The 26,982-nt window shown below is 37.5% G+C and overlaps 1 protein-coding gene across 1 annotated transcript in view; it reads left to right on the plus strand.

Annotated features, from left to right (window-relative positions):
- Positions 1-26,982, plus strand: part of LOC137629606 (RNA-binding protein Ro60-like) — a 133,672-nt gene that overhangs the window by 83,508 nt on the left and 23,182 nt on the right. The window contains exons 10-12 of the mRNA XM_068361089.1: positions 1,453-1,554; positions 6,696-6,854; positions 21,332-21,483. Of these exons, the coding sequence (XP_068217190.1) occupies positions 1,453-1,554; positions 6,696-6,854; positions 21,332-21,483 (413 nt within the window). The remainder of the gene's footprint in view (positions 1-1,452; positions 1,555-6,695; positions 6,855-21,331; positions 21,484-26,982) is intronic.

The following is a 26,982-nucleotide window of genomic DNA, read 5'->3' on the forward strand; positions in this document are numbered from 1 at the left end:
TAGATAGACTAGAAGCAGTATAAGCTAGGGCCACCAAACTAGTTCCAACACTAGGAAATGTTTGAACTTATTTGATCTACAAACTTGACTACAAAGGGACAGTTAATGCAGCTAATAGAGGCATTCAGATTCTTAAGGTGGCCGGCTGGCTAATGTCATTTTTTAAGGACAGGACTTAGGCATTCATACCACTTGATAAGTTGACTTAGGACATCTCCAAACTGCATAGAATTTTTGCCTCTGACCTTTGGTTTTGTGACGGCAAAGCTATTTATTCTAAAAATTAGTGTTTTTCAGATTCTATCTCCTCCCTTGATACTTGATATTAAGACCTGGGATTACTATCCTATAAAGACCTGATATAGACTTCCAATAAAAGTTCTTTTTTCTAAAGGTCATAATTTTGCTAGATATGAATTTTTTTCATTATGGTAAAAAAAAATAAATCCTATAAATCAGGGGAAAAACTAAGAAACAAATATGAAACAAAAACTGGAAAAAAGGGCTTTTTTGATTGTTTTATAATGTCTCTCTAAGTTATATACCAAATTTCAATGGTATATCTTTAAGACTAAGGGAGAAGATAGAATTTGAAGGTCAATAAGCATAGTTTTGAGATATGGACGTTCTGTTTTTTTATGTATTTTTTCAAAGACAATATTAATAAATCATGAGTATTATGAATTTTATGTACCGTTTTGGATATTAGCAAACCAAAAAATATTATTTATTATGATTTAATCATAAATGAAGATACCTTTGCTCAATATCTTGCCTCTTTAGGCGAGACAGTCGTTCCTTCATTATCTCTCCTTCACTAACTCCGTTAATATCGACGATATTATCCACTTCTGAACTCATATTAGAGCAAATTTTCTTTTTCCTAATGTTAACGAGATTTTGAAATTGTCATTTCCTCTTTGGCATGATGAAATTCTTGCTGAAACCAAGAAAAACAGACGTAAAAGCGAGTGAATGTCAGGTCAAACTTGAACGTGTACTCTCTCTGAGGTTTGTGCTATCACTGAAGGGTGCAATCATAAAACTTCCTGTCTTGTGACTCATGGAATCTGTACTGATGCCATTGCTCACAATTTGTTTTATTTCAAAATGTAATAATTATCAAAATTCACGATAACAGAAGAAATACTGTTAGGGAGATTTTTCCGCATTTAGATAGATGTATATAAGGGTTCTGTGGCAGATATGATGTTATTATGATTTCACCTCAAGTCCATTTCCTTTTCTAGTTCATTATCTCCATTATCCAGTGAAAACTTAATCAGATGATGCAAAAACACTGATCTCTTATAATCACTAAAGCATTGGTTTTAAGGATATACAATAACTATACTGTATTGTCAGTTCTGTAGTTTAAGGATATAAACCTTTGGTATTGCAGTTATATATTTGAATAATTTTTGAAGTAATTCATTATTTCTTTTTCCACAGAGTATTCCAAAGACATCACGCAAATTAGCTGTTTGCATTGATGTACGTGCATCTATGGGTACTTTACATGTACACACAGGCAACCCTGAAGGAAAAGGAGAAGTAAGTAAATCAAATACACTCACTGAATGAAACTAAATGCTTAATGGTTTTCATCAGAATTTTCATTTACTGAGTTGAATGCCTAATGAGCTCTTTCCACTTTCTAGTTTGTGAAATATCTGTTTGAATTCTAATACCTGTATGATCATTCCTCATCTTCTGGACTTTTCCAATGGTTGATGTCTTGCTATCTCTTTATCAACAACTTATAAGATTGCTTGTTCCTCATCCTGTTCTCTTCATGTTCTCAAACCATCTTAATCCATTTTAGTCTCTGAACAACTGTTCATATGACTGCTTCTCCATGTGTGATAGACTTTCAATATCATCATCATCTCCTCCTATGCCAATTGACGCAAAGGGCCTCAGTTAGATTCCGCCAGTCGTCTCTATCTTGAGCTATTAATTCAATACTTCTCCATTCATGCAGTTACATTTTTGAATATCAGAATTCTTTAGTCATACTACTTCAGAGTCCATTTTCTTAGTAAGTTGAGTGTGTTCAAGAAGGAGTCTCCTGGAGGGAGGAGAATGGTGGATAAATTTATCTGCCCCACTGTCTTTCAGGTTGTCATTTCTTGAGGTAGTCATCATCTTCGCCAACTAAGTTGTGGCGAAGGTTATGCTTTAATAAGAGTATGTTTATGTGTGTGTGTGTTTGTGATTTGCATAACTCAAAATCTAATGACCAAATCTCATGAAATTTGATAGCATGATTGTCCATGTTCCAAGGACAATTTTTTAAGTTTTTGGGAGTGATTGGGTCAAAAGTCAAGGCCAAGGTCACAAGAAGGTACAGTATAAAGAAAATCACAAAACTCATTACTATTTGATAAAATTTCATGAAATTTGGTGGGATAATTGGCCATGACCCAAGGACAATTTGATTGAATTTTGAGAGGGATTGGATCAAAAGGCCAAGGTCACGAAAAGTTAATGTCTTTTTGCTATGCTGTGGTCAATTTTTATCCAATTTGCATAAAACTAGTGCAAGAATGTACATAATTCTATTGTTATCTTATGATATTACCCTTTTTTGTGTATTTATTTGTATGTCTGTCTGTGTTTGCTTGTGATTTGCATAACTAAATATTTAACCTAATCATAAAATTTGGTGGGATAATTGGCCATGATCCAAGGACAATTTGGTTAGATTTTGGAATTGATTTGGTCAAAGGTCATTGCCAAGGTAAGGAAAACGTAAAAAATATGTTTTAGCTATGTTGTGGTCAATTTTTATCCAATTTGCATGACCGGTTTTCTTGCTGACAAAAGTGGCGGTGGTAAAGTTATGCGCTCTATCGAGTGACCATACTAGTTGGAAATATTGTGAATGTTTCCTGTTTTGAGATGCAGTCATCAAGATTCCAAATCTTACACACACACCTTTAAGGTAAAACAAAATGTGATGGTATACCTTAAGTTAAACTATTATGTAATGTACTGAAAAAAACTTACAGAAGGAAGTATTTGTTACAAATTAGTTACACTATCATTAAAGATTTATGAAATAATGTACTACCATTAAATGTTAGTCTATAAACTAAATGTTCCATCAATAAACATTAGTGACTAGCAGCACTTTGACCTTATTCTTGGTAAACTTTTATCTAACGCTGTTTTATAAGAAAAAAAATTGCCACATCTGACATCATTAAAGATGTTAGGGCATACTGTATTACAAGCTTCAATATTTCAACAGGACAATGCTGTATCTTTGTTTATAAATAAGAAATACTATATAAGACAGCATTAAAGATATAAGGGCATATTACAAGCAACCTCATTTTATCAGGGCATATTCAGGAGAAAGTTTTTTTCTGTATTCTATAGAGCCAAAACACTAAGCTAGATTAATACATTCAAGTAATACTTTCTATAAGCTCTGGTGATCCCTGCTGTGGCAAAATTGCTGACAGACCAGAGAATAATGAAGTCATGTGTCAACCTACTTACTTTGACGTCTCGTAACATAACTAAAAAAAGGAATAAGGATACAGTATTAAGAACACTGAATAAATTTTCCTTTTAGCACTTCTGATTACATGAACTGGGCCTCACCACTTACACCCTAATGTTTTATTACAAATTTCATTATTTTTATGAATCTTACTTGTAAAAAGTAAAATGCTATCAACTCGGAAGTGCCAACTTCATCTCAAAATTAAAAGAAAATAAGAACTTTATAGTACAGAATATTTCCTCGCTGCCAAGCAATCCCCTCCAAGGAACCTCCATACTGCCACCCATATACCATGTCCTAATGAACGGTGGAGTATAGCTTTGGCTGTTTCAGTTACAATACAAAGAATTTGATTCAGATTACGATAGTCGATGTTGAGTGTCCACATACAGCCAGACCTTACCCTATGCTAGTTTGCTATTTGCAAATTTGATTGTTCATGGGAAGGGTCTGGCATTCCATAAAGGACTATTTATGGGTATACAGTATATTCACAATCATATAACAAATGAAAAAACAGGATATGATAGAAAAGACCAAGAGATATGCAACATTGATACAAAGCAATAAACATTTACTGGTGTAATAGAATCTGTTTCAATTTACTCTCACCTATTACATGACAGAGTATGCTGTGCTTTATTTGATCTCATGTAACTAGGTGGTTTTATGTCTTCTCTGTTAAGGTACATTAACCAAAAAGATGAAAAAATGATTGAGTTATATTACACAAAATGAAAAAAATGACAGAGTTATATTACACCAAATGGAGCACAGTCAACTCGGTTACATAAGAGAGGACAGTAAGTGAGACTGATACCTTTGTATAAGTGAATTTTCAAGCTTGATGCAATAATAACTTTTTATCTTGTTGCATATGAAAATTATGCTACACTCTTTGCATCAATTGCTGAATCCCCTAATAGAGATCTAGCTTGAATAAGTGCATGGGGCAAATTATTGGGGCATGATGTTGAATCCTAACAAAACTCAAAGTATGATTGTAAGTATGCCAAGGAAAGTGGCACCTCAACATCCAGATCTCAGCATTAATAATGTTTCGTTAACTCTGTTTGAATCTTTTAAAATTTTAGGTAATTCTTTCATTCTACCTTGTTTCGGGCATTGCTCTCCTGTCTGGTCTTCAGCTGCTGATTATAATCTTAATTGGTTGGACAGGAACTTGTGCTCTATTAAATTTCTTATTCTTGTTTTAGATATTAATCTCTGGCACCATCATTCAATTAGTTTGTTATGCATGTTGCATAAAATTTTCCATACTTCTGATCATCCTTTATGTTCAGATCTTCCTGGACAGTTCCATCCTATTTGTAATACTAGGCATGCAGTTAATTCTAATAGTCAGGCCTTCTCCATCATAAGGCTCAATACTACACAGTATTCTAGAAGTTTTATTCCAGCTTTGACTAAGTTGTTGAATGATTTTCCTAATCGGATTGCTGAATTGGTAGAACTTCAGTTCAAAAGTTCAAACTTGCAGCAAATGTTATGTTGAACAGGCTGACATGAGTCGTTTTATAGTTTATACTGTATATGAAATATCTGTTTTGATGTTCCAAGTCATCCTCTGTCCTCTTAAAATTCAATGTAATTTCTAGTTAGAAGTTTGGTCACAAACTCTGAAAGAATTGGATCCAATCTTATAAAAGCCTTGAAGATTAAGGTTCAGGATATTAGGAGCACTACACCTACATCCCCCCAATTTGTGCAGAAATTTTCCTTGGAAAGAGTTTAACAGCAGCTCAATGACATACCATATTGATGTTTACTGAACAGTATCTTGAAGATTCATAGTTTTATTATTGAGATGGCTGGGCTCTAGATCCTGTAGTAGCTGCTGATGATTTGGTCTCTTCATTTATTTTGGTTCAGTTAGTTTAGGATTTTCTTATCTTGTTATATGGTGTTAAAGTTATATAGGTGATAAGTGAAATAAGATTTAGAGACAATGTTGTGTCTCATATTTCAAATAACTAGAAAAACAATTTGCAGTTCCATATTTCAAATATTTTTAGAAAAATTATCTGGAGTCTCATATTTCAGACTGTATTTTGAGATCGTTTGTTACCACAAATGTAAACCAGTTGAGTATGTAATTTAAATAATTTTATTCTGTATTTTAATTTTACAACTGATCTATCTCTTTCTTTCACTAGCATCCAACCATCAGAGTGTGGGAATCAGCAATATGAACATCAAGGAAGGTTCATAGAAATAAACTGAATTATGATGATAAACTTTTTTATATTGCCCTATGTTCATTGGAGTTGTATGGAATGAAAGTGACGGAGAGACAGAAATTGAATGTGTTTGAAATGAAGTGTCTGTGGTGTATGGCTAGTGTATCTAGAGTCGATAGGGTTAGGAACGAAGTAGTGAGGGTGCGAATGGGTGTAAGAAATGTTTTAGCAGCTAGAGTGGATATGAATATGTTGAGGTGGTTTGGCCATGTTGAAAGAATGGAAAATGGCTGTCTGCTAAAGGTGATGAATGCAAGATTTGATGGGAGTAGTACAAGAGGAAGGCCAAGGTTTGGGTGGATGGATGAAGTGAAGAAAGCTCTGGGTGATAAGAGGATAGATGTGAGAGAGGCAAGAGAGCGTGCTAGAAATAGGAATGAATGGCGTGCTATTGTGACGCAGTTCCGGTAGGCCCTGCTGCTTCCACTGGTCGCCTTGGATGACCGCATAGGTAGCAGAAGTAGAGGATTCAGCTTGTGAAGCTTCATTTGTGGTGGGTAACGGGGGAGGGAGGAGCTTACAGAGGAAAGGCCCTCTTTTTTTTAATTTTTTTTTTTATGTCGGCTACCCCCCAGAATTGGGGATGTGCCTTGATATATAGATAGATGTTCATTTGCATGCCCGCCCTCCTCTCCACTGACTTTTTTTTATGCTAAAAGTATATGGAATAGGAAGTATGTCTTTCCCAAGCCATTAGCTTATTACTGGTAACCATTAGATGGTCTCATTATTGGAAGAAAAGAGAACAGGAAACGTTTTAGTTTAGTGCAAATATTGATAAAATGCTTCCACAGGAACCAATATGAACATAAGGTGAGTGTAGCAATAACAAAATTTATTACAATTCCATATATCGAGATGATGTCTGTATTATAACTGGTGTTGATATTGTATTAAAATAACTGAAATTCTTTCAGGTTTCCTGTTATGAAGCAGCTGCTGTAACTGTCCTCTCTCTTTCATCTGGGGGCACCAACCCAGCTGTGTCAACACTTGCCTTTTCAGGAGACAGTTTGGGAGAGTTGAAAGTGCCTGAGGGAGCAACTATCAGTATGCTGTCTGAGAAATTCAAAGAGGTTGGTATAATCGCCATAGGTTGTTACTTGACTTTTGTAATTCTTCATCTCATTTCCTTGTTAGATGGTAGTAAAGTTATCTTGCTCTGTCTAGTAACAGCTAAATTGGTTTCTCTTTACTTTTCATCTTTCTCTTTGGTCTCTTATTGCAGTAGGTATTTGCTCTCTAACTTTTATCTTGCTTCAATTTTAAATTTTCACTTGTACAAATCATTCAGGTTATCGCTATAAGAGTCTAGAAATTATACTTGGTGGTCACTTAAAGAATGGCACTGACAGAATGGAAAATAGTAAGTCAATCACTCACAAAATTGATTTCTGTGTATTGATAAAACGTTGAGTCATTGTAATTGATGAGTAATCTATGTGCAATTGCACAGCCTAGAACAGGTTAGTGTTTTGCACATTGATTCCACACTTAACCGTCTGCTATTGCGCCTAATTGGTACCACTATCGCTGCGCTATAGCTGAAAACATGATATCCAAATTGAAGAACTTATGGTAATAACTCTTATTGATAACCCGACCTCAAATTTTACTCCTAATTCACCCTGGTTTTACGTTTTGAATAAAATTGCTTTAATAACAAACCAAAAATTATTGTCTATACCGTATTCACATAACATGCGTCTTTTGAAGAATAATTTTGAAGCTAAATTCAAGATGGTCCCATCATACGCAAGATATAAAGTTAGCATATGCACTCTTGGACTAGGCTACATCGTTGTTCAAACTGTATAGGCCTGTCCGTTTTTGGTAAAAAATTACAGCTTTATTTGAAATAATCTGGATTTTGATTAAACTGGTGTTTCACTAAACTGTATCCAATGATAATGCATGTAATATTCATATTTTAGTATAGTACTGTATTTATAAATAAAAGCATAGCGAATAATAATCTTTTCTATTGTTTACATTTATAAGTTGATTGACACTCGTCTATGCTTTCCAAATTAGCTGATCAAAGCAAACTACTGAAGGACATTTCATTTTTCCTAAAAGAAACAATTATTTTTTTATCTATAATTTTCCAATTAGCATATAATTTCAATAATTTTATTTAAATACTTCTCTCAAATTTTATTTACTGTTTAGTTGAATCGCACATAGAAGTTAACCGGAATTTCATTCAAGTTACCGATGCACTATAATTTATAGTTTTCAGCTCTGGGGTGCTTGACTATAAAACTTAGGAAATTATTTATATCGTCATATAACAAAACAATATTCTCAGTTTTCAGATACTTTGTAATGTTATCTTCTAAATTTAGCATTACGTTTAATTACCCGATTTGCACATTCATAAGTTCCCACCAAATTTTCTTTTTGTTTCCTCCAGTTTCGGCCACAGCTTTCCCCGATTCCAAATAGAAGAGCGTTTATGAATATTGTTTTGTTTTTATGCCTTTATTTACATCTTGTTTGTGTATATTTGGCAGTATATTTTCTTGAGGATCTTTTCTCCATAGTGAACAAGGGTTTATTGTAAAAATGTCTGTCTTACGCTACTTTGTTTACTATCGTACGATGATTGAAATACAAGCAAAACAGCTGCTGTCTGATTCGATTGTTCATAATAGAACGGCTGTTTTTTGTTTGTTTGTTATTGTGGCTGTATGCGTTTATGCAATAATTATAATGTTACTAACAAATCTACTCACAGAGGTAGCTCACAGTATTTGAATTTCTCAACCAACCAGGGTGCAATAAAAGTATTTGGGCAGATTTTGTTATCTGATTGATTAAGGAACTGCAACCTATTACTGTATATATATTTTTCTATAATTTTAGAGGTGTTATTAATTGCAGAAATGGATTTTCTACCCACTAAATACATACATTATTTTAGTGAAACATTAAAATTCAAAACAAGTTTATTCCGACACTATAAATAAACCATTGCGCTTTTTACAGTGGAGATACACTTTATCGATTGCTGAAACAAGCTGTTAGGCTTTTTACGAAGAGTAATTACTCTCTGCTAGTTGGTGGGGGATGAGCGTGGAAGTAGACCGACCACCCAGCTCTCACCTGCTCTAGTAGACAACCGTTAATTTTTATTTCGGCTTGGTGGAGTACAGACGGTGTCTTACTCTCCCTTTAAAAACCAAATAAATTTCCCTTAAAAATAAACTGGCTTCAAAGCTTTCATTTTCTTTTTATGTTACGGGTGTGTGTGCCCATGGGGATCAAGAACTATTCGGGTTTTTCCCGGCATTGAAGGGTGCCGTTGCGACACTTTCATGTCAGTGGTGGAGACACCAATCCTCACGGTCCTTGCCCTGTGTGCAGGGATCACTCCTGCACTCAGGAGTCTCCTTGCAATGAGTATTGGGAGTGGATGAGGTTTAGCAAGCAATGGAAGAAGGCTAAGAGGGATTATTTCCCCTTTGTGTCATCCTCGCCATCTGACTCCATCGGTTTGACCTCACCATTCTTACTCTGCTTGGCTGACTCCCTCTGGGGGCCAGTCTAGTATGAGTGGTGCCTGTTTGACTCCGGGACAACTCTGCACTCTGGGGGCCTCTGCTACTTCCCCTAAAGAAGTAGCACCGGCTGCCGTTGCTGTCCGCTTACGCACAGCTGTGGTTTTCCTTTGGTGCTCACGGGTTCTTTGTGTAAGGAAAGGCTTATAGAGGTCTTGCCGTTGGGCACAGTGGGAGGGAACATCCTCCCCAGGGGTTGGTCACTATCTCTCCCCTCCCGACTCCATAGGTCGTCAACTGAAAGTGTCTCTTGCGTGCTCGGCTGTTTTGACCTCAGCTTCTGCTTGCCCCAGCGTTCGTTCTGCTTCGGCAGAAGGGCGTGACCAGTCATGACAAGTACTCCTTGGAGTTATTTGTTGGGGAATCCTACCATGGTGAACCCTTGGACCAGCTTCGACTATGTCCCAATGACAGTTCATGATGTGGATCTTCTGATTGGTTCTCCTGGAGAAGGGGGAAACAGAATAAACGGTCCGATCCTAAGGTGTGCCTCCAAGTGCCGGCTAACTTCCCCTTTAGAAGGGAGTTTCCTGCTACCAGCCATGGTTCAGCAATCCGCTTGCGGAGAGAGCTGCCGACAGCGGCATCAGGTGTTGATCGTCCTTCCCGTCCACTGGAGAAACAGCCTTCGCCTGAGAGGTATTCCCCGTCAGGATTCCATTGAAGGGCATTGGATTTGTCCATGCCCTGCTCCAGCTCATCTGAGCACAGCTTTTCAGAGCTGGATGATGACTGAGGAAAGCGGTTGCTCACAATCCCTCCTCCTCGCCACCGTGTCCGGCATCATGCTCGCTGCTATATAAGGCCAGGTATAACCTGCTTCTCTGCTTGCACACAAGCATTCAGCAGTTGGCCATCCTTCCTCACCCTTTTGATATAGGAAGGCTGCTTACCTGTCCTCTTTGGGGGATAGGACAAGCAGGAGTGTCTCTCTATATGACACACAGTTTGGGAGTGCCCTAACCTCAGTCGGGTGGACGAGTCTTGCTCACTGTTGCACACCCATCCAGCTTGAGAGGTAGGAGGGCAACCTCCACTGCCTGATGGGGGAGCGCGCTCTACCTCCACTATGGGTGCTGCTTACTTTGACGAGTCTTTCCATTTGGACTCGTGAGCGCTTGAACTGTTGACTACACGAGCTGAGGTGAACTCTATGTTGCTAGCGTGTGCTACGCGCAGGTAGCCAAGCGAGCACAGGTAGACTACACTTTACCGGTGCACGCTTATGAAGTTGCATGCTCTAGCGCTCCACAGCAGCCTTCACCTCGCCATCGGTTTTTGTGCCATTGTGAAGAGCAAGTTATCCATCCTCAGACAGTTCAGTATGGTAGTTACCTTGAAGATACTCACTACACTGGGGAAGCTGAGCAGAGAGAAGGTCGGGAATCAACATCTTCACGTGCCCTATCAGTCCATGACAACATATAAGTCGAGGAAGCACTCTCGAAGTGCCCCTTCAGGATCAGTTCTGTTTTCGAAGGATGTTCCATAGTTCCGGGACCTTGTCCAAGCGGTCACAGAACCGGCCAACCCTCCTCCATTGGTCCCACCTCTGGATACTTAGACCATCCCACGGTAGGTATCCAGTTCCTCCAAGGGGAGTGGAGGCCCTTTTGACCCTAGACTCGGTTCTACCGCACCAGTTCCTCCTTTTGCCCTCCCCCAGGGTTCCTTCTCCCAGAAGTCCTTGAGGCACCAGAAGTATCTGGCTACCAAGGCCTTGGTAATCGACCAGGACCCTGCCTGGGAGATGCTTGGGGGTGATTCACGTCATTCCGATAAGGAGGAAACAGAGACCTAGGGCAGAAACTCCCGCGCCGTGGGACTCTGTTCATACTCGAACCAACAGATGATTGAGGTCTCCTTGGGAGGTCTCGTTAACAGACAACTGACAGCCTATAGAAGTACAGTAGTTTGTTAGAAACCTGCTGCAGTGGTAGTGGAGGCTCCTCACCCTCCCTCTGTCTTTGAGGGTGCAGGGCCAAAGGAGGCAGTTGAGGAAGAGTTCTTCCCCTTAGCAGACTTTACCATCCGTCCACAAGAGAGGGACACGACGACCATTCCCAAGAACTGTCACTTGAGGTCCGAGCAACCAGTTCAAGGGGAGGGTCAGTCGACTTCGATGTCAGTGCCAGTAAGATCGTAACACAGCGGCCTCCCTCCTAGGGCTCATTTCTCTGCAAGAAGGACCCATGTCGAAGACCTAGACCCTCCCTGGGCTGTTATGGGCGCTATCGCTGAGGAAGAGGAACCTTTCAGTGATGTTTTGGAACACTCAGATGGGATGCTATCTGTGTCTGCCAGCCCCAAAATCTCCCCCTTGGAACAGAAGGATGCAGATCCTGTTTTTCTCTTAAGTCTTATCTTGCATTCGTAAGGTAAATTCCTTGGGGGGGAACCGGATCAGGTTCCAACATAGGGTAAGTACTCGGTCCTAGACCTCTTCTACGACACTCCGAGGCGCACCAAGACTAGGGTAGCTTTGCCTTGGTCAGGGGGGATCAAGGTGGCAAAGAAGGCGGCTTACACTCAAGTGGCATGAGCATCACAATCCCTCTGGTCTGTGTACTCATCTCGTTTTCTTTCCCCTCTTAATGAGAGAATTCCTTGATGGAGTCATTTCTGAATATACTGGTTTTTTGCTTTAGCTATGGGCTTGGGTCCTGAATCACTGCACTGGTAACTTAACCAAAAAATAAAAATTTTACATGTTTCAAAATAGTGTGACAGGATGGAAGCAATTGCTTTTATGAAAATGAAATTCTAAGGTTTTGGCTTTTTTTCTAGAGTCCCTTCATTGAATTCTTACTTCCCCTAGTCCTACTTTTGTGGCTTTAACACTGAGCATGAATGTGAAGAACTTAAAAATATCCCTCCAGAAATGGTTCTGATTGTTGTTTGAATGCATTTTGGGTGAAGCCTACTATTCTTAACCCTTGCTAGCAGTTTACGTTTTGGAATTGAAGCTAAAATTCAAACATGACATAACTTTTTTAGACTGAACTAAGATTGTTTTACTGTCCTCTTTTTCATTCATTCCATTGTATGGATATATTAACTGCATAGGTACTAACAAAGGTATTCAAGTCTCTTAACCCTGAGCATGAGTTGTTCCGTGGCTGCTAGGAACAGTTGTTCTGCCAAGGTCCATCACTTGTTTTGCAGACAGTTTACTGTTGATTGATTAAGTGGTTTTGACAAAGGACAAAAACTGTCATTGTTGAGGTGCTGTTTGGTCTACAAAGAGTTTCCTGTAAAGGGTTAAAACAGGGAAACCATTATAGCATAAATTACCAAAGAAACAGAATTTTAATAGAATATATTATTTCTATACTCACCTGATGTTCATATTACCAATTAGAACCATTAGTGGTAGGGATGACTGACGCAGTGATTTTAGACGATACAACGGCACTAGCCTCTATGTCATAAACCAAGAGGGAACAAGATCTTAATCCTTGTACTGCATAGCAGAGTTGCTGTTATCGTGAATGAATTTAAGAGGAATTACTCTGCTTCCTCAGTTTATTTTGGGAAAATTTAACATCTTATTTTAATGAGTTAAGCAGAAAGAATCAGATTTTGCCAAAATAATAGTCTTTGCATCTCTATTCATATGTCGAGAGATTTTGAAAATGGTTGGGTCGCCGAGCATAGATGATTGTAACTTCACTGAACAAAAAAATAGATGTTTTTTGTTTACTAGTGCCAGATTCCTTAGCTTGTACCATAAAGGATGGCTATCTACAACTTAGTAAACAATCATGTGTGCATAGGTGAGAAGAAAATTCAAGTTTTATACTAATCTCATAAGGGAAAAACTCTGTAGAAGCAAGTAGAAGCCTGTTAAGGTGTATCTGCTGAGGATCCTAGTTGGTGTGGCTCCTCTCCAATCTGATTTCCCCTCGTAGGAGCCACAATTCAGTTGAGTACCTTTCACGCATGTTATACTGTTTGCAGATGTTTTAGGTAGTGTCTTATGAACACCCTATGCCCAGACCAACTCATATGGTTCTGGATGTCTTCAAATTGTATAAACTATTAGCAAAAAATGCCAATAATGAAGTAATTTTTCTCACATCGTGGGTTTACATAATAAGGGAGGTCATCAGAATAAGGCTAGCCCCCGTTGAAAAGGACTTGTTGGTCTGGGTATTTTGTAACATACTGTACTACTTTCTGAGGATGTGGAATTGTGCTGGTATAATTGCAGGGTAGACACCAGACAGAAGTAGCATTCCCTTGTCTTAAGACTATTAGATTTAGGAGACAGACAAGAATGAAGGTGATAAACTGATATCTGTAATTGTCAAAGCTCACTGACTCTTGCTCCTGAAGATAATACTATGAAAATAGCTTTCTGGAGTTACTTTTATGAGACAAGGACACAAGGGTTTAGTGGAGATTCTTGTTGTAGAGCATACGACAGAATAATTTTGTGAAATGTGTCAAAGTCGAAATCCTTGCCAAAACCCTACCTGAGGCCTCTGTCCGTGAAGATCTATATAAGATGTTAATAGTTTAAACTTCCAATCTCAAAAAGGTGCACCAGAAAAGAAGCCATGAGCTCAGGTCTTATCGGGCAGATAAAACTTTAATTTGACCTATCTTAGAATTCTTTGCCGAGATGCTTTTGGTAGACTTCGGGTGGCTTTTGATACATAGCTGCTGGAATATCCTTCTTGGAACTATATGAAATAAATCTTGATTTGTAGACCAGAGGAAAAATACTTAAATCTTTGGCACAGGTAGCTAGTTCTGCAAATAAGGAATGATCCAAACTCCTTACAAGAGAAGGAGTTGCGCACTGACTTTGTAAGTTTTGTGAATGCTGTTGGGACAATTATTGAGGCTGAAAGACATAACTTTGAACCTGTATTGACCTCTCAAGACCCGAAACCCATGGTGAGGTCGGAAGTGGAGAGCAATAGGGACGTGCCAATAAGCATCTGTTAGATTATAGTACAGGTCCAAGGGGCCTTGTTGTAGTACTATAATTGTCGTAGATGCTTGATGGGCATCTTGAATGCATCGCATGTAATTTGTCGAGTACCATTTTTCTCTTTGGTGTCTCTTCATTACACTGAATAGTCTGCCCTGGAATTTTAGGAGCTTGCATTTTCTGTGACTCCTTTTTTCCAATATTATGCTTACAAAGGAATTGAACTCAGGGTTTTGGTTTGATAAAAATGGTGTCAAGGAGTTTATTTGGAGATGCACGACCAGCTCAGACCTTATAAGACTGTACTGTACTCTGAAAAGGATGGAAACAACCCCTGACTTTAGGATGTTTATGGATGAGGTCCTTTGCCTCTGCACAGCTGACCAGCACCCTGGTTTTCCTTTTTGCATATAGTTGCACTATTTCTCTGAAAATATCCCTAAGAATTTGGGCTTCTGTTCTTCTTGAGGAACTTGGGTGCAGACTGAAGAGTCTCGGGATGATTGCGTGGTGCTAGTCTCATTGCTGGTTGTTTATGGGACTGTTATTGATATACTATACTAGGCAGAAGCCTTGTAATTTAAGGTTTTCTTCTTGTTTAGGTATGGTTGAATATTTTCCTCTCATTTCCTTGGAAGTAGAGTGCCATTAGCTTAACCCCTTCACTCCATTGACATCAAAACATAACTGGTAGTACACATGGTGACGTTGGGATAATGTCATCTCAGGGATAATGTCATCTTCATTACCATCATCCTTATTATTATTATTATTATTATTATTATTATTGTTATCATTATAATAATAATTTTTTATAAGCTGCGAAAGAGTATAGCACATGGCTGTATATCACACAAGTTCACAATTGAAGAAATTTCAGTAAAGAAGAATCTCTTCTCCCTAATATTAGCCCCTCCCCCTTCTGTCTCCTGCCAACCAACAAAGTTTTTGTGATTCTAACCTTTATTTCTGAATATGTAAGAGCTATTTTAGTCTTTTTAAGGGTTAGGTTAGGTAGGGAATGCTGGGCTTTTGTCAGTGCGTATGGGCCAGGTTGTGAGAAAAGTGAAGAAGAGCGGAATGAATTAACTAGGTGTGTAGAAGGACTGGGTAGAAGGAATTATTTAGTTGTCATGGGTGACTTAAATGCTAGAGTGGGCACTGGAGAGGTAGAATGTGTCATTGGGAAGTATGGCGTACCAGGTGAAAATGAGAGCGGTGAGAGACTGGTAGATATGTGTTGAGCAAGAGATGGTGACAAGTTGAAAGAAAGATAAAAACAAGTATACATGGGTAAGAGTGGCAAATAGAAGAGTGGTAGAAAGGGCATTAATGGATTATGTGTTGATAACTAAAAGAATGTTTGGAAGATTGAAAGACATGCATGTGTTTAGGGGTATGGCTAACGGTATGTTTGATAATTTTTTGGTGAAAAGAAATTTAGTTGTAGCAAAAGAGTGGGGAAATAGAGTAGGTGGATGTAAAAGGGAGCTAGGGAGGGTTGAAGAGCTAATAAAACTGGGGATAAAAAGTAAATATCAAGAAAGGTAAAAAACGGCATATGACGAGGTGAAAGTAAGAGAAACTGGTAATTTAGAGGTGTGGAAGGCAGTGAATGGTGGAATGAAGCGGTGAAGGTAAAAGTGGAAGAGAAAAAGAGGGCTTTTGAAGAATGGCTGCAGAGTAATAGTGTAGAGAAGTATGAAAGATATAGAGAGAAAAATGTGGAAGTAAAGCGCAAGGTAAGTGAGGCAAAGAGGGCAGCTGACCTGAGGTGGGGTCAGGGATTGGGTCATTCATATGAAGAGAATAAGTAGTAGTTTGGGAAAGAAGTGAAGAGAGTAAGGAAGGCTGGTTCAAGAATTGAAGAGACAGTGAAAGATGGAAATAGGAGGTTGTTAAAAGGAGATGAGGCAAGGAAAAGGTGGGCGGAATATTTTGAAAGTTACTGAATGTTGAGGATAATAGGGAGGCAGATATGATTGCTGTTGCAGGTGTTGAGGTGCTAGTGATGGGAGATGAAAATGAGAGAGATTACAAGGGAGGAAGTGAAGAGAGCACTAGATGAAACGAGAGTAGGAAAAGCATCTGGTATGGATGGTGTGAGAGCTGAGATGTTGAAGGAAGGGGGTGTGACTGTACTTGAATGGTTGATGAGATTGTTTAATATGTGTTTTGTTGGACACCATAGTGATTATAAGTATGTGATATCTTGTGTTCCTCAGGATAGTGTTCTTGTCCCATTACTTTTCATACTATATTCACCTGACATGTAGTTTGGCCTAGTAAACAAGCTTGTTGCATATGCAAATGATGCTTCTCTCTCTCTCTCTCCATCAATTCCATCTCCTGAATGTATATCTAAGGTTGCTGAACCCTTTAAGAGAGATTTAGTTAAATTTAGTGCTAGATGCAAATTTTGGGCATGAAGTTAAATCCTAACAAAACTCAAAGTATGATTGCAAGTAGGTATAGGACAGTTGTTCCTCAACATCTGTATCACAGCTTTGTATTCTTTTTCATGAATCCCTCTCTTCTTGACTATTTTTTTTATTTTTAGCTCTGCTTACTTTTTGTTCTATCTTTGACCTTAAGTAAATTTGCCCTTGCTATAAAGTTCACGAGGACGTTGTCAAATCACAATGTACATACAAACTGCAAGTAAACAAACACATACATTACGGTCCCGAATTATGCGTGTTTGAATTATACGATTCCCCTTTTCTGCGATCGCTATTTTTCATAAATAAATTTTCTGTATCTGCGAAGCTGTTCAAAGTCTGCGAGTCAAGCACTACAAAATGTATCAAATCTATTGTCTTTTAAGTATATTGGTAGCCCTAAATATGGTGATTTATAATAAATGTTACAAAAGAATATTAACAATACATCGTATTAACATAATTGTATAATGAATTTTAAGGATAAAATTCCACATCAACAATGAAATCAACTGCTAACTGTGCGAGTCCAGCTGACGAAATGTAAACAGTTTCTTGTTCCGAGAAGGAACCAGGTTTGCTACACGATCAGTAGAGCAACTACAACCAGACCATAGATACAGGTATCTATAGTCCATTTCTTTTAGCGATGCATATTTGCACCGACTCGCAGCGGTGCCCTTTTAGCTCGGAAAAGTTTCCGGATCGCTGATTGGTTGGACGAGATAATTCCAACCAATCAGCGATCACGAAACTTTTCCGAGCTAAAAGGGCACCGCTGCGAGTCGGTGCAAATATGCATTGCTAAAAGAAATGGTCTATAGTGACCTGTAGGTATGCTCCAATACATAATGGGCAGAGAAAGTTACCTGCTGATACCCAGGCCTTGTCTTCCAAGAACTGTGCCCCTGACACGTTCTTCATGAGAACTGGGATAAAGCACGTGTAAATGTCTCACATAGTAAAAAGAAACTGTATTCTATAATTTTTTCTCTTATTATTTCTACTAATGTAATAGTCATAATGACCTCCCAGATGAGAAAACATGTCATCCTAGTTCCCACTAGTCACTTCTTGTAGGGAAGAGATGAAGAAGGACTTGATGTCATTAATGGCTGGTTTCTAGGTCTTGACCACAAACTCCTGAAAAAAGGTGATGGAGTTATTTTATCCTCCAAAATGACTTGTGACACAGGCCAAGATATGCCATTTCCTACTAGCTTCATTATTGTAATGGTAGTGTTAATGATGGTGTATTAAAGCATTATTTATGTTTAGTACAGTATATATAAAAGCCTTATTTTTCCATTCGGGCATTGAAGGTTTTCACAAGTAGACTGGGTTCATTTATCGGCAGTGAATAGCCTAAACTTCAGTAACGAGTCGGCAATATTTCGTCATATTTTAAACAGTATACATTTGATTTGCAAAGATTGGTTTTGTAGAGTACACGGTATAATAAAAATTCTCTCTCTCTCTCTCTCTCTCTCTCTCTCTCTCTCTCTCTCTCTCTCTCTCTCTCTCTCTCTCTCTCTCTCTCTCTCTCTCTCTCTCTCTCTGTAAGAAATAAAACCTTAGTTCACATATGGCAACTTGAGTTTAAGAATGAAATTAACATGACTATTGTTAGTTGTGGCGATCAATTCCTCGCTTCAGGAGGTACACAAAACAAAAACACGGCATTGGATTACAACAGCTGATTCTCTCTCTCTCTCTCTCTCTCTCTCTCTCTCTCTCTCTCTCTCTCTCTCTCTCTCTCTCTCTCGTGTTATACAATACTTACAAATAGATGAAGAAACCAGAATCGTTTTTTTTGAAGTGTCAATTAAATACGAAACGAAAAAAATTATACCGTGTATACATCCATTTAAATCATAGCTTAAAAAACGCTATCCGATTTCGTCAGCAAACCACAATTTTTTAGGAAACATCATTTTATTCTAGAAAATTGCTACTCTTTAAATATTTAATTACGCTTCAAGAAAACATGTGCATTTGGTTTTGAATTTCGGGTGTGTTTTAAAAATCAAGTATTGCTGACTTCTTTTTGTTTAACTTTTGGCTGTGATCCGATCAGCTGATGTCTAGCTGCTGCTCTCAATAACATGCGCGTACGAATACAGTAACAAAGCATTGTTTATACCATTTCTTAACTTATTCAAATCATCTATACAGTTAGTTAATATTACATAAGCACCAATGTGTTTTAACCTATCATATTTCTTGTTTAGTACTTTTAAAACTTACACACACACACACACACACACACACACACACACACACACACACACACACACACACACACACACACTCTCTCTCTCTCTCTCTCTCTCTCTCTCTCTCTCTCTCTCTCTCTCTCCTCTCTCTCTCTCTCTCTCTCTCAAACAAATGAAATCTTTGTGGCTTCACAAAGTATTAATTATATTAAAAATCAATCATGATTCAATTTTCCTTACTTTCTCCAAACTCGCACTTCTCTGTCACGTCAAACGTTATAGCGGTAACTTAATTGTTCGATGACTTTAAAACCCGGCCTAGTACTTTCTTCTTCTTTTACTTTTTCTGACGGTTCCATAATTGAGGTGGGTACAAGTTGACTTATAACTGAAGTTAGGAAAAGTATTTTGGATATGAAATGGACAATCATCTTTCGTAACAGTTTAGAATTATCGTAAATTATCATTCCGTCATTAGCGGCAGTTTGTTATTGTTGATTAAACGCAACAAAAAAGTTTTCCTACTTCAGTACCTATGTAGGAATTTATATGGATACGGTAAGTAAAATATTTGTAATAACATATTTACTAAAAGCTTTTAATATCATTAGTTATCAATTTGATTAGCGTGTTTAATGCGTTCGTTTGTTTATTATGATCGAAGATGGAACGTAAAGTAAACAATTGAAGGTTTCCGTTTCAGGCGGTGTCTTTAAGAAAAACTTTATACAAATGACATTGATTTTATTTATTTCGAAGTTCTAAGAAAAATTAGGTAGAACAACATTGGTAATAACAAAATAACAGATATGGTTTTGCTATTCACCAATTGTTTTATACATTAGACATGACATACTCAAAATTTGTCTGTATTTTAGGTCGTGTTATAACAGGAATTATACTGTATTTATAACCATCCTGGTTGTAATTTTAAGTTGTTAAAACTTTCAAGTATATCAAATGTTTGATATATTTACAAGAACAATTTAGTATTATAAAAACACAGTACAGTAGAGTGAATAGAAAGTATTGGAAATGGGTAGTAAACACATTTGAATAGGCAAGTTGCTGGTTGCCATGGCCCCAATGGAATTATTTCTGTTAGTTGTGTTTCGAAATTTGCGAATTTCCATTTATGCGGGGTCATTGATCGAACAATTTTTCGCATAATTCGGGACCCTACTGTACGTCATAAAACTTCTATATCTCTTTGGAGATACTGGCTTCTCGTAGATCATAATTCACCTACCCTCTCCCAATGCCTTTCATCTCTGCCAGATGTACGAGATTTCGAAACATAACTGAAAGAATTGCAAAAATAAACGCGCAAAGACGATTCTGTCAAACTCGGTCATGCAGACGACACAATTAGGATGACATCATCATTTAAAGACCGCTTTTGCTTCATTATTTCTCAAAAATAATTGGCTGAAACTTCTGAAGAGCATGTATGACATGGTTCTGCACAAGTGGAAGCAATACTTGATCTTTTATTTTTTCAAGTTATATTATCCACCATAGTGGACGGTCCCCTAAATGAAAATAAAAAAAACCTTGTATGTTTTTTTTCAGTGTTAAATCTTTTATTCATGGTGTAGCTTATATTTGTATCAGGCCTGATAAAATGCACCCGTCATAGTTTTTCATTTGGCAACACTGACTTCAGTAAGTAAGTAGCAGACAACAAGCGCAGCGCCATCTGTTGCTGACGCGCCCTACTAAAATGGCCAAATACTCAAAGAAATCCAAGCAACGTTCCTGTCTTCCCTGTACTGTCTTTGGATAGAAGTTATTGCAAAAGCAGTGTTGTCTCCAGATTAGTATTGGTTCTCTGTGATGCTGAGTTATCAGTTGTTAGAGACTTAAGCATTGGAGGTGCTGTGATGAGTTCAATGTTACTTGAGCTTGAGGGTCTCCCTTAAACCTTGAGTCTGTGCTTGGCACATTGAAACACTGGCCCTAGAGCAGGAGAGACAACATTTCTCTGGTAATTTATGTCATGTTGGATTTCCTATTCCAACCTTTTTCAATATTAAACTTACCCGATGATCATATAGCTGTCAGCTCTGCTGCCAGCTATATGATCATCGGGTAAGTATATTCAAAAATTTATTTTACTAATGAAAATAACATTTTACAGGAAAGTCCCTGGAGACCATACATCACATTAACAGCAAAAAATCTTTTGATGATATATATGAAAAAATTTAAACATTCTTTCCACCTCTCCTCCTTATCCTGCTACCAAAAAATAAACTGACAATATTAGCATTAAAACAAACTTTGATGTTTACTTTTTTCTGTATGTACCTGTAATTTCTTATCTTTACCATTTTTAGAGTATTTATATATTTTAGGATAATTATTTTAATGAAATTAATGATTTTTCAGACTGTGATTGGTCCTGTCAATGTAGAAGCAGCCTTGAACTGGGCAGTTGAGAATAAAGTCGAAACACTGGTTATTGTTAGCCTCAAATTTGACCCTCATTTAGCTGTTGAAACCTTGAAACAAGTAAATGAGAAAAACAATACACAAATAAGGTAGGTGTAAAACAGTGACATTATGTATACCATTTATTTTAATGAATACGCTGAAGTTCATTACTGTTCTTCTGCTGAAGGAAACAGCCCTGACCCTAAGTTTAAAGTAAATTTGTTCTTACATGAATACAAACCTTCATCCTTTAATGGGAGCATGCTTTCAGCAAAGCTGGATATGACTCCTAAAACTTAAATGAGGCAGTGATAGTTACTGTGTGTTAGTGGGGAAGCCCCATCCCCATGACAGGCCACTGACCCCTTCTGTTTTCAGCAATTGGATAGTACAGATGTACTTCCGGTGTCCTCAGCTGGGTGTCTTAATCTTTTTAGTATTTCTTTTATCTACTTTAGTTGGCAGATTGTTGTCTGTGAAGGATATTTAGAAGGAATTACGAATTTGCAGTGGTTTCCTGATAACTGTAGCTGTGTGACAATTTTCTGAACAAATATGCAGATACCCACATTCTTGTTCTTATTAGACAACATTCCTGTTTGCTGTCTATTACCTTGCTTCTAGTGCTGCTGACGTCAACGACAACGTAATCTCAAGAGAGTTGGCAATCTACAGTATAGTCATCGATGTCTACTGTTGGAAGAAGAAACTTTTACTGCCGCCGAATGTGAAACAGAAGGGCGCTGCCATTTTTCTTTCCTTCACAGTCTTCTGTTTCTTGAAAGTTGCTAAGCATGCTTTTCAGTACCATGAAATTAAACCACTCTTGATGGACATTGATGCTTATGGAGGTGTAAACCCAAATAATATTTTTCCTTTATTTTTCATAAAGACTGCTAATTTCTTAGCCCATAGGTTGTTTGTTGTTTTCCACAAGTTAGCAAATTCTTTTAGTACTTATTAGAGATTTGCTGATCATACTCTTATTAGGTAAGTGTATTTGTGGTAGCTCTAGCCCTGCTTATTACAACATAATTTTTAAAACTCCGATGTCATCTGAAGTTTTTGAACATCTTTGGCAATATGTCTAAATAAGTATGCTGAAGGTAATCATCTGTTCTTTAGTTTGCAATTTGGCTTTTTTGGATGTACAAAAATCCCTTGATTGTGGTCTGGAAGTTTGTATTATTGGGATAATTTTTGGTACTACTTTTGCCTGTGTTAATCATGAGGCTCTGGTTTTCAAACTCAAACAGTTGGGAGTAGGTGATTCTTTTCTTAGCATCATTATTGAATTCTTAAGTAATAAATTACAAAGAGTTGTTGTTGGGCAGCATAGTTTGTATAGGAATGATACCTGGTGCTACTCAGGATAGTGTTCTTGGCCCATTACTTTTGATACTATATATACATGATATGGGGTTTGGCATAGAAAACAAGTTTGTTGCATATGCAGATAATGCTATGCTTTGCTTCAATTCCATCTCCTGAATGTAGATATGGGGTTGATGAATCCCTTAATAGAGATCTAGCTAAAATTAGTGCATGGTGCAAACTATGGGGCATGAAGTGTTGAACCTTAACAATACTCAAAGTATGATTGTAAATAGGTGAAGGATAGTGGCTCCTCAACATCCAGATCTCTGCATTGATAATGTTTAACTCTATATGACACCTTTGATATTTTAGGTGTTATTCTTGATTGCAAATTTACTTTTGGGAAACAGATTGTTTGATTCCTCTTCAATTGCACAAAAATTGACTTATTGAGAAAGTCTTTTAAGATTTCCGGTGATCAGTCTATTCTGAAGAATGGTTTTAATTCTTTTAGTCTGCCTTGTTTTAAGTACTGTTCTCCTGTCTGGTCTTCAGCTGCTGACTCTCGTCTTAATTTGTTGGAAAAGAAATTTCAGTCTCTTCAAATGTTATGCATAAGGTTTTTCATAATTTTGACCATCCTTGTATTCAGATCTTCTCCCATACTTTACCATCGTGTTCTTAGTGCAAGATATGCAGTTACAGTAATTTTAAGTCCTGTCTTCTCCATCATAAGGCTCAATACTACACAGTATTCTAGAAGTTTTATTCCAGCTGTGACCAGATTGAGGAGGGAGAGAGAGGGAAGGAGGGAGAAAGAGGGAAGGAGAGTATATATTACAAATTTCTTAAGGTGGTGAGAATTAAAAATTTTGTAAGGCATTATCTGATGGTTAATTATCAAGTTGAAAGTCACTACAAATTAATGATAAATATTTATTAAAATCTGTTCCCTTAATTCTACTTTTACCGATATAAAATTGTTTTTATTTTGTTATATTATTATTTGCAAAAAATAATCGTTACCGCATATTACCGTGTAAAGGGCAAAATTTTAAGACCAGTTTTAGATGAAAAATGTCAAAGTTCTCCCATTACGTGAGAGATACTTTTGGAATTATGAAAATATTTATTTTCTCGAGGTTCATTTTTAGGTTTGTACTTTGGAAGGATTGACTTGAAATCATATAATATACCGGTACCCATTTTAATTACGGTATATAGTTTTTTTTTTGCAAGTAAAGTAGGAATATTTACCGGTAATTTTATCTTTATTTATAGTACGCGGGCTCTGTTGTGTGACCTTGTCGGTTGGCTAGCCTAATTGTTGGAAGCCTAGAATTTTCTATATTTGTACCGGTAATCAAATTATCTAGTTACATAGTAGTTAAGAAGGATTGACGTAACAGGGTTTAATATGCTCAGTATAATCATACACTGTAGTTTGAGTTTAAGTAAAATAAGAATAAGAATTGATTTTTTTTTCTTTATTACAATACTCTCATCACCAAAAACGTGTTTCGGACAACTAGGAATTTTTACGTTATTTGTCAGGAGATGGCGGTAGTGGTGTTTGTCCAAAACCTCAACATTTTCAGGTACCTTACTATGGTATACAATAAAACAATGATGCAAACAATTTTAAACAAAGGAAAAAATCTTTCTTTAATAAACTTGAAATTCATGATAGTTAGTAGGTAAGCAGCAGTTGGGTATAAGTCGTCGTAAATTTGCCAAACGGCTGGTTTCTTTCTTCCTTTGTTGGGGGAAACTCCTCAACCTTTGCGGTGAAGGATAGCGATCAGCCCTTAATACAAGGTTTTCCACTATCACTTAGGTCTGGACTCATCAGTACCTGCTTTGGAGCTGCAAGGGACGTTTTGCGAGTGGTTGGGTGTCTTAAGCGATCCTGCTCGAACCTGAGAGATGGGTACCAGATAGGGCTTCGACCCTCGAGACCGTCCTCTACTAGTCTAGCCCTTATGAAGCTAGTAGGAAATGGCATATCTTGGCCTGTGTCACAAGTCATTTTGGAGGATAAAATAACTCCATCACCTTTTTTCAGGAGTTTGTGGTCAAGACCTAGAAACCAGCCATTAATGACATCAAGTCCTTCATCTCTTCCCTACAAGAAGTGACTAGTGGGAACTAGGATGGCATGTTTTCTCGTCTAGGAGGTCATTATGATTCTTACATTAGAAGAAATAATAAGAGAAAAAATTATAGAATACAGTTTCTTTTTACTATGTGAGACATTTACACGTGCTTTATCCCAGTTCTCATGAAGAACGTGTCAGAGGCACAGTTCTTGGAAGACAAGGCCTGGGTATCAGCAGGTAACTTTCTCTGCCCATTATGTATTGGAGCATACCTACAGGTCACTGGATACCTGTATCTATGGTCTGGTTGTAGTTGCTCTACTGATAGTGTAGCAAACCTGGCTCCTTCTCAGAACAAAAAACTTCTCGTCTGAGATAAAGGTTGTTGTGTTAGAACAAGAGGTAAGATCGAGTAGGCTTTTTGCAACTTCTATCTTCCCGTTTCTTGGGGAGGAGCAGTCACTCTTATTTGATGGATCCAATGCTAGTTGCAGAGGAGGTACAGGATTGAGCAACCTTTCTTAACAGTTCCATCCTATTTGTAATACTAGGCATGCCGTTAATTCTAATACTCAGGCCATCTCCATCATTAGACTTGAAACTACACAGTATTCTAGAAGTTGTATTCCAGCTGTAACCAAGTTGTGGAATGATCTTCCTAATCGGGTAGTTGAATCTCTAGAACTTAAGTTCAAACTTGCAGCAAATGTTTTCATGTTGAAAAGGCTGCCATAAGTCTTTTTATATAGTTTATATATGAAATATCAATTTTAATGTCTTAAAATATTTAATTGTTCATTACTTCTTGTATCCTTTCCTCACTGGGCTATTTTTCCCTGTTGGAGCCCTTGGGCTTATAGCATCTTGCTTTTCCAACTAGGATTGTAGCTTAGCTAGTAATAATAATAATAAAATAAGTTTTGTTTAAGAGCATCTCCCAAATCCTCCCAGACAAGGGGAATGATGGATTAATGAATGCATTCCAATTGCTTATAAATTACCATACATTCAGACAACAAATTGTTAGGAGGCTGACAGGAGTCATCACATTGGCTCCACAGGACCGAAGTGCTTTGATATTTCTTGGAAAAGTAAACCCGCTATTTATGTTACACAGACTTGATTCCTCCTAATGATGAGTTGCCTATTAATGGATAAAGGTTTGAATTAATTTAGGAATACATGAATCATTTTCAAAGTAATTTGTATTTTTCCTAAATATACAAACCCAAGTCCTTTATATTATACATCCTGCCTCAACCACCTTGCAAGTCCCAGGGTGAAGGGCAATGGTGCTACTTAGTAGTAATTACTGTCACATCATTAAAGTTTTAACATCAGTATCCAGATTCACTAAGAGCATATGGCTATTAAAGGACTCAGGTTTGTATAGTTAGGGAAATACAAATTACTTGATAAATTTGTGATATATCAGCATCTCTACATATTAATATACACCACTCTATTGCTCCCTAACCATGAGAGTCTAATTCCTTACTAGTTGGCTGGCATTGAATGACATTTCCAGTTCCAGTGACTGACCTCTTGCCTAAGATTCTCAGTCTAGTTCTTACCAGATGGCTGCCTGAGAGAGTGCAAGGTTGCCCTTGTTATCATTACCTATTCTTATCTGGTCATTGGTGGCATTAACACACACCCTGAGCAGGTCTTCGGTTTTTTCATGCTATGTATTAGTGGTTTGTTTTAATTTTCATAAGTCATGGTATTCAAGCATGTTTCTCATTTTAAAAGCACAAATTCGCTCTACAAATTAAGGAATTTTTCATGATCGTTGATCCTCATGCCAAGAGTAATGTATGCAGGGACAATGTGTGCTCTAAGGGGGATAGGTGCAAGTAGTTTAGAGATAGTTCAGACCACTTGATGTAGGCTTTCCCTAGACATTTAAAAATCCTTTTCTTAGAGGCCGGGTTGTTTTGATTCAAGTCAAATTATTTAAATCAATTTAAATCAGGGTAAAAAATCATAATTTGAATCAAAATGAAATATACTGTCAGAAATTACCTTGGAAAATATTAAACTTCCAAAACTAGTTACCATTTACAAGTATTGCAACAAATGAACAAAATCCTAGTCAATAGCTATAACATTTTGAGTAAACTTGGTGCCCTTAAGAATTGAAGTAGTTGCAATCATCATCATCAAGTACGGGGTGTTCAATGTCGAACG

This window comes from Palaemon carinicauda, chromosome 37, assembly GCF_036898095.1.
Source record: "Palaemon carinicauda isolate YSFRI2023 chromosome 37, ASM3689809v2, whole genome shotgun sequence".
Classification (NCBI taxonomy): domain Eukaryota; kingdom Metazoa; phylum Arthropoda; class Malacostraca; order Decapoda; family Palaemonidae; genus Palaemon; species Palaemon carinicauda.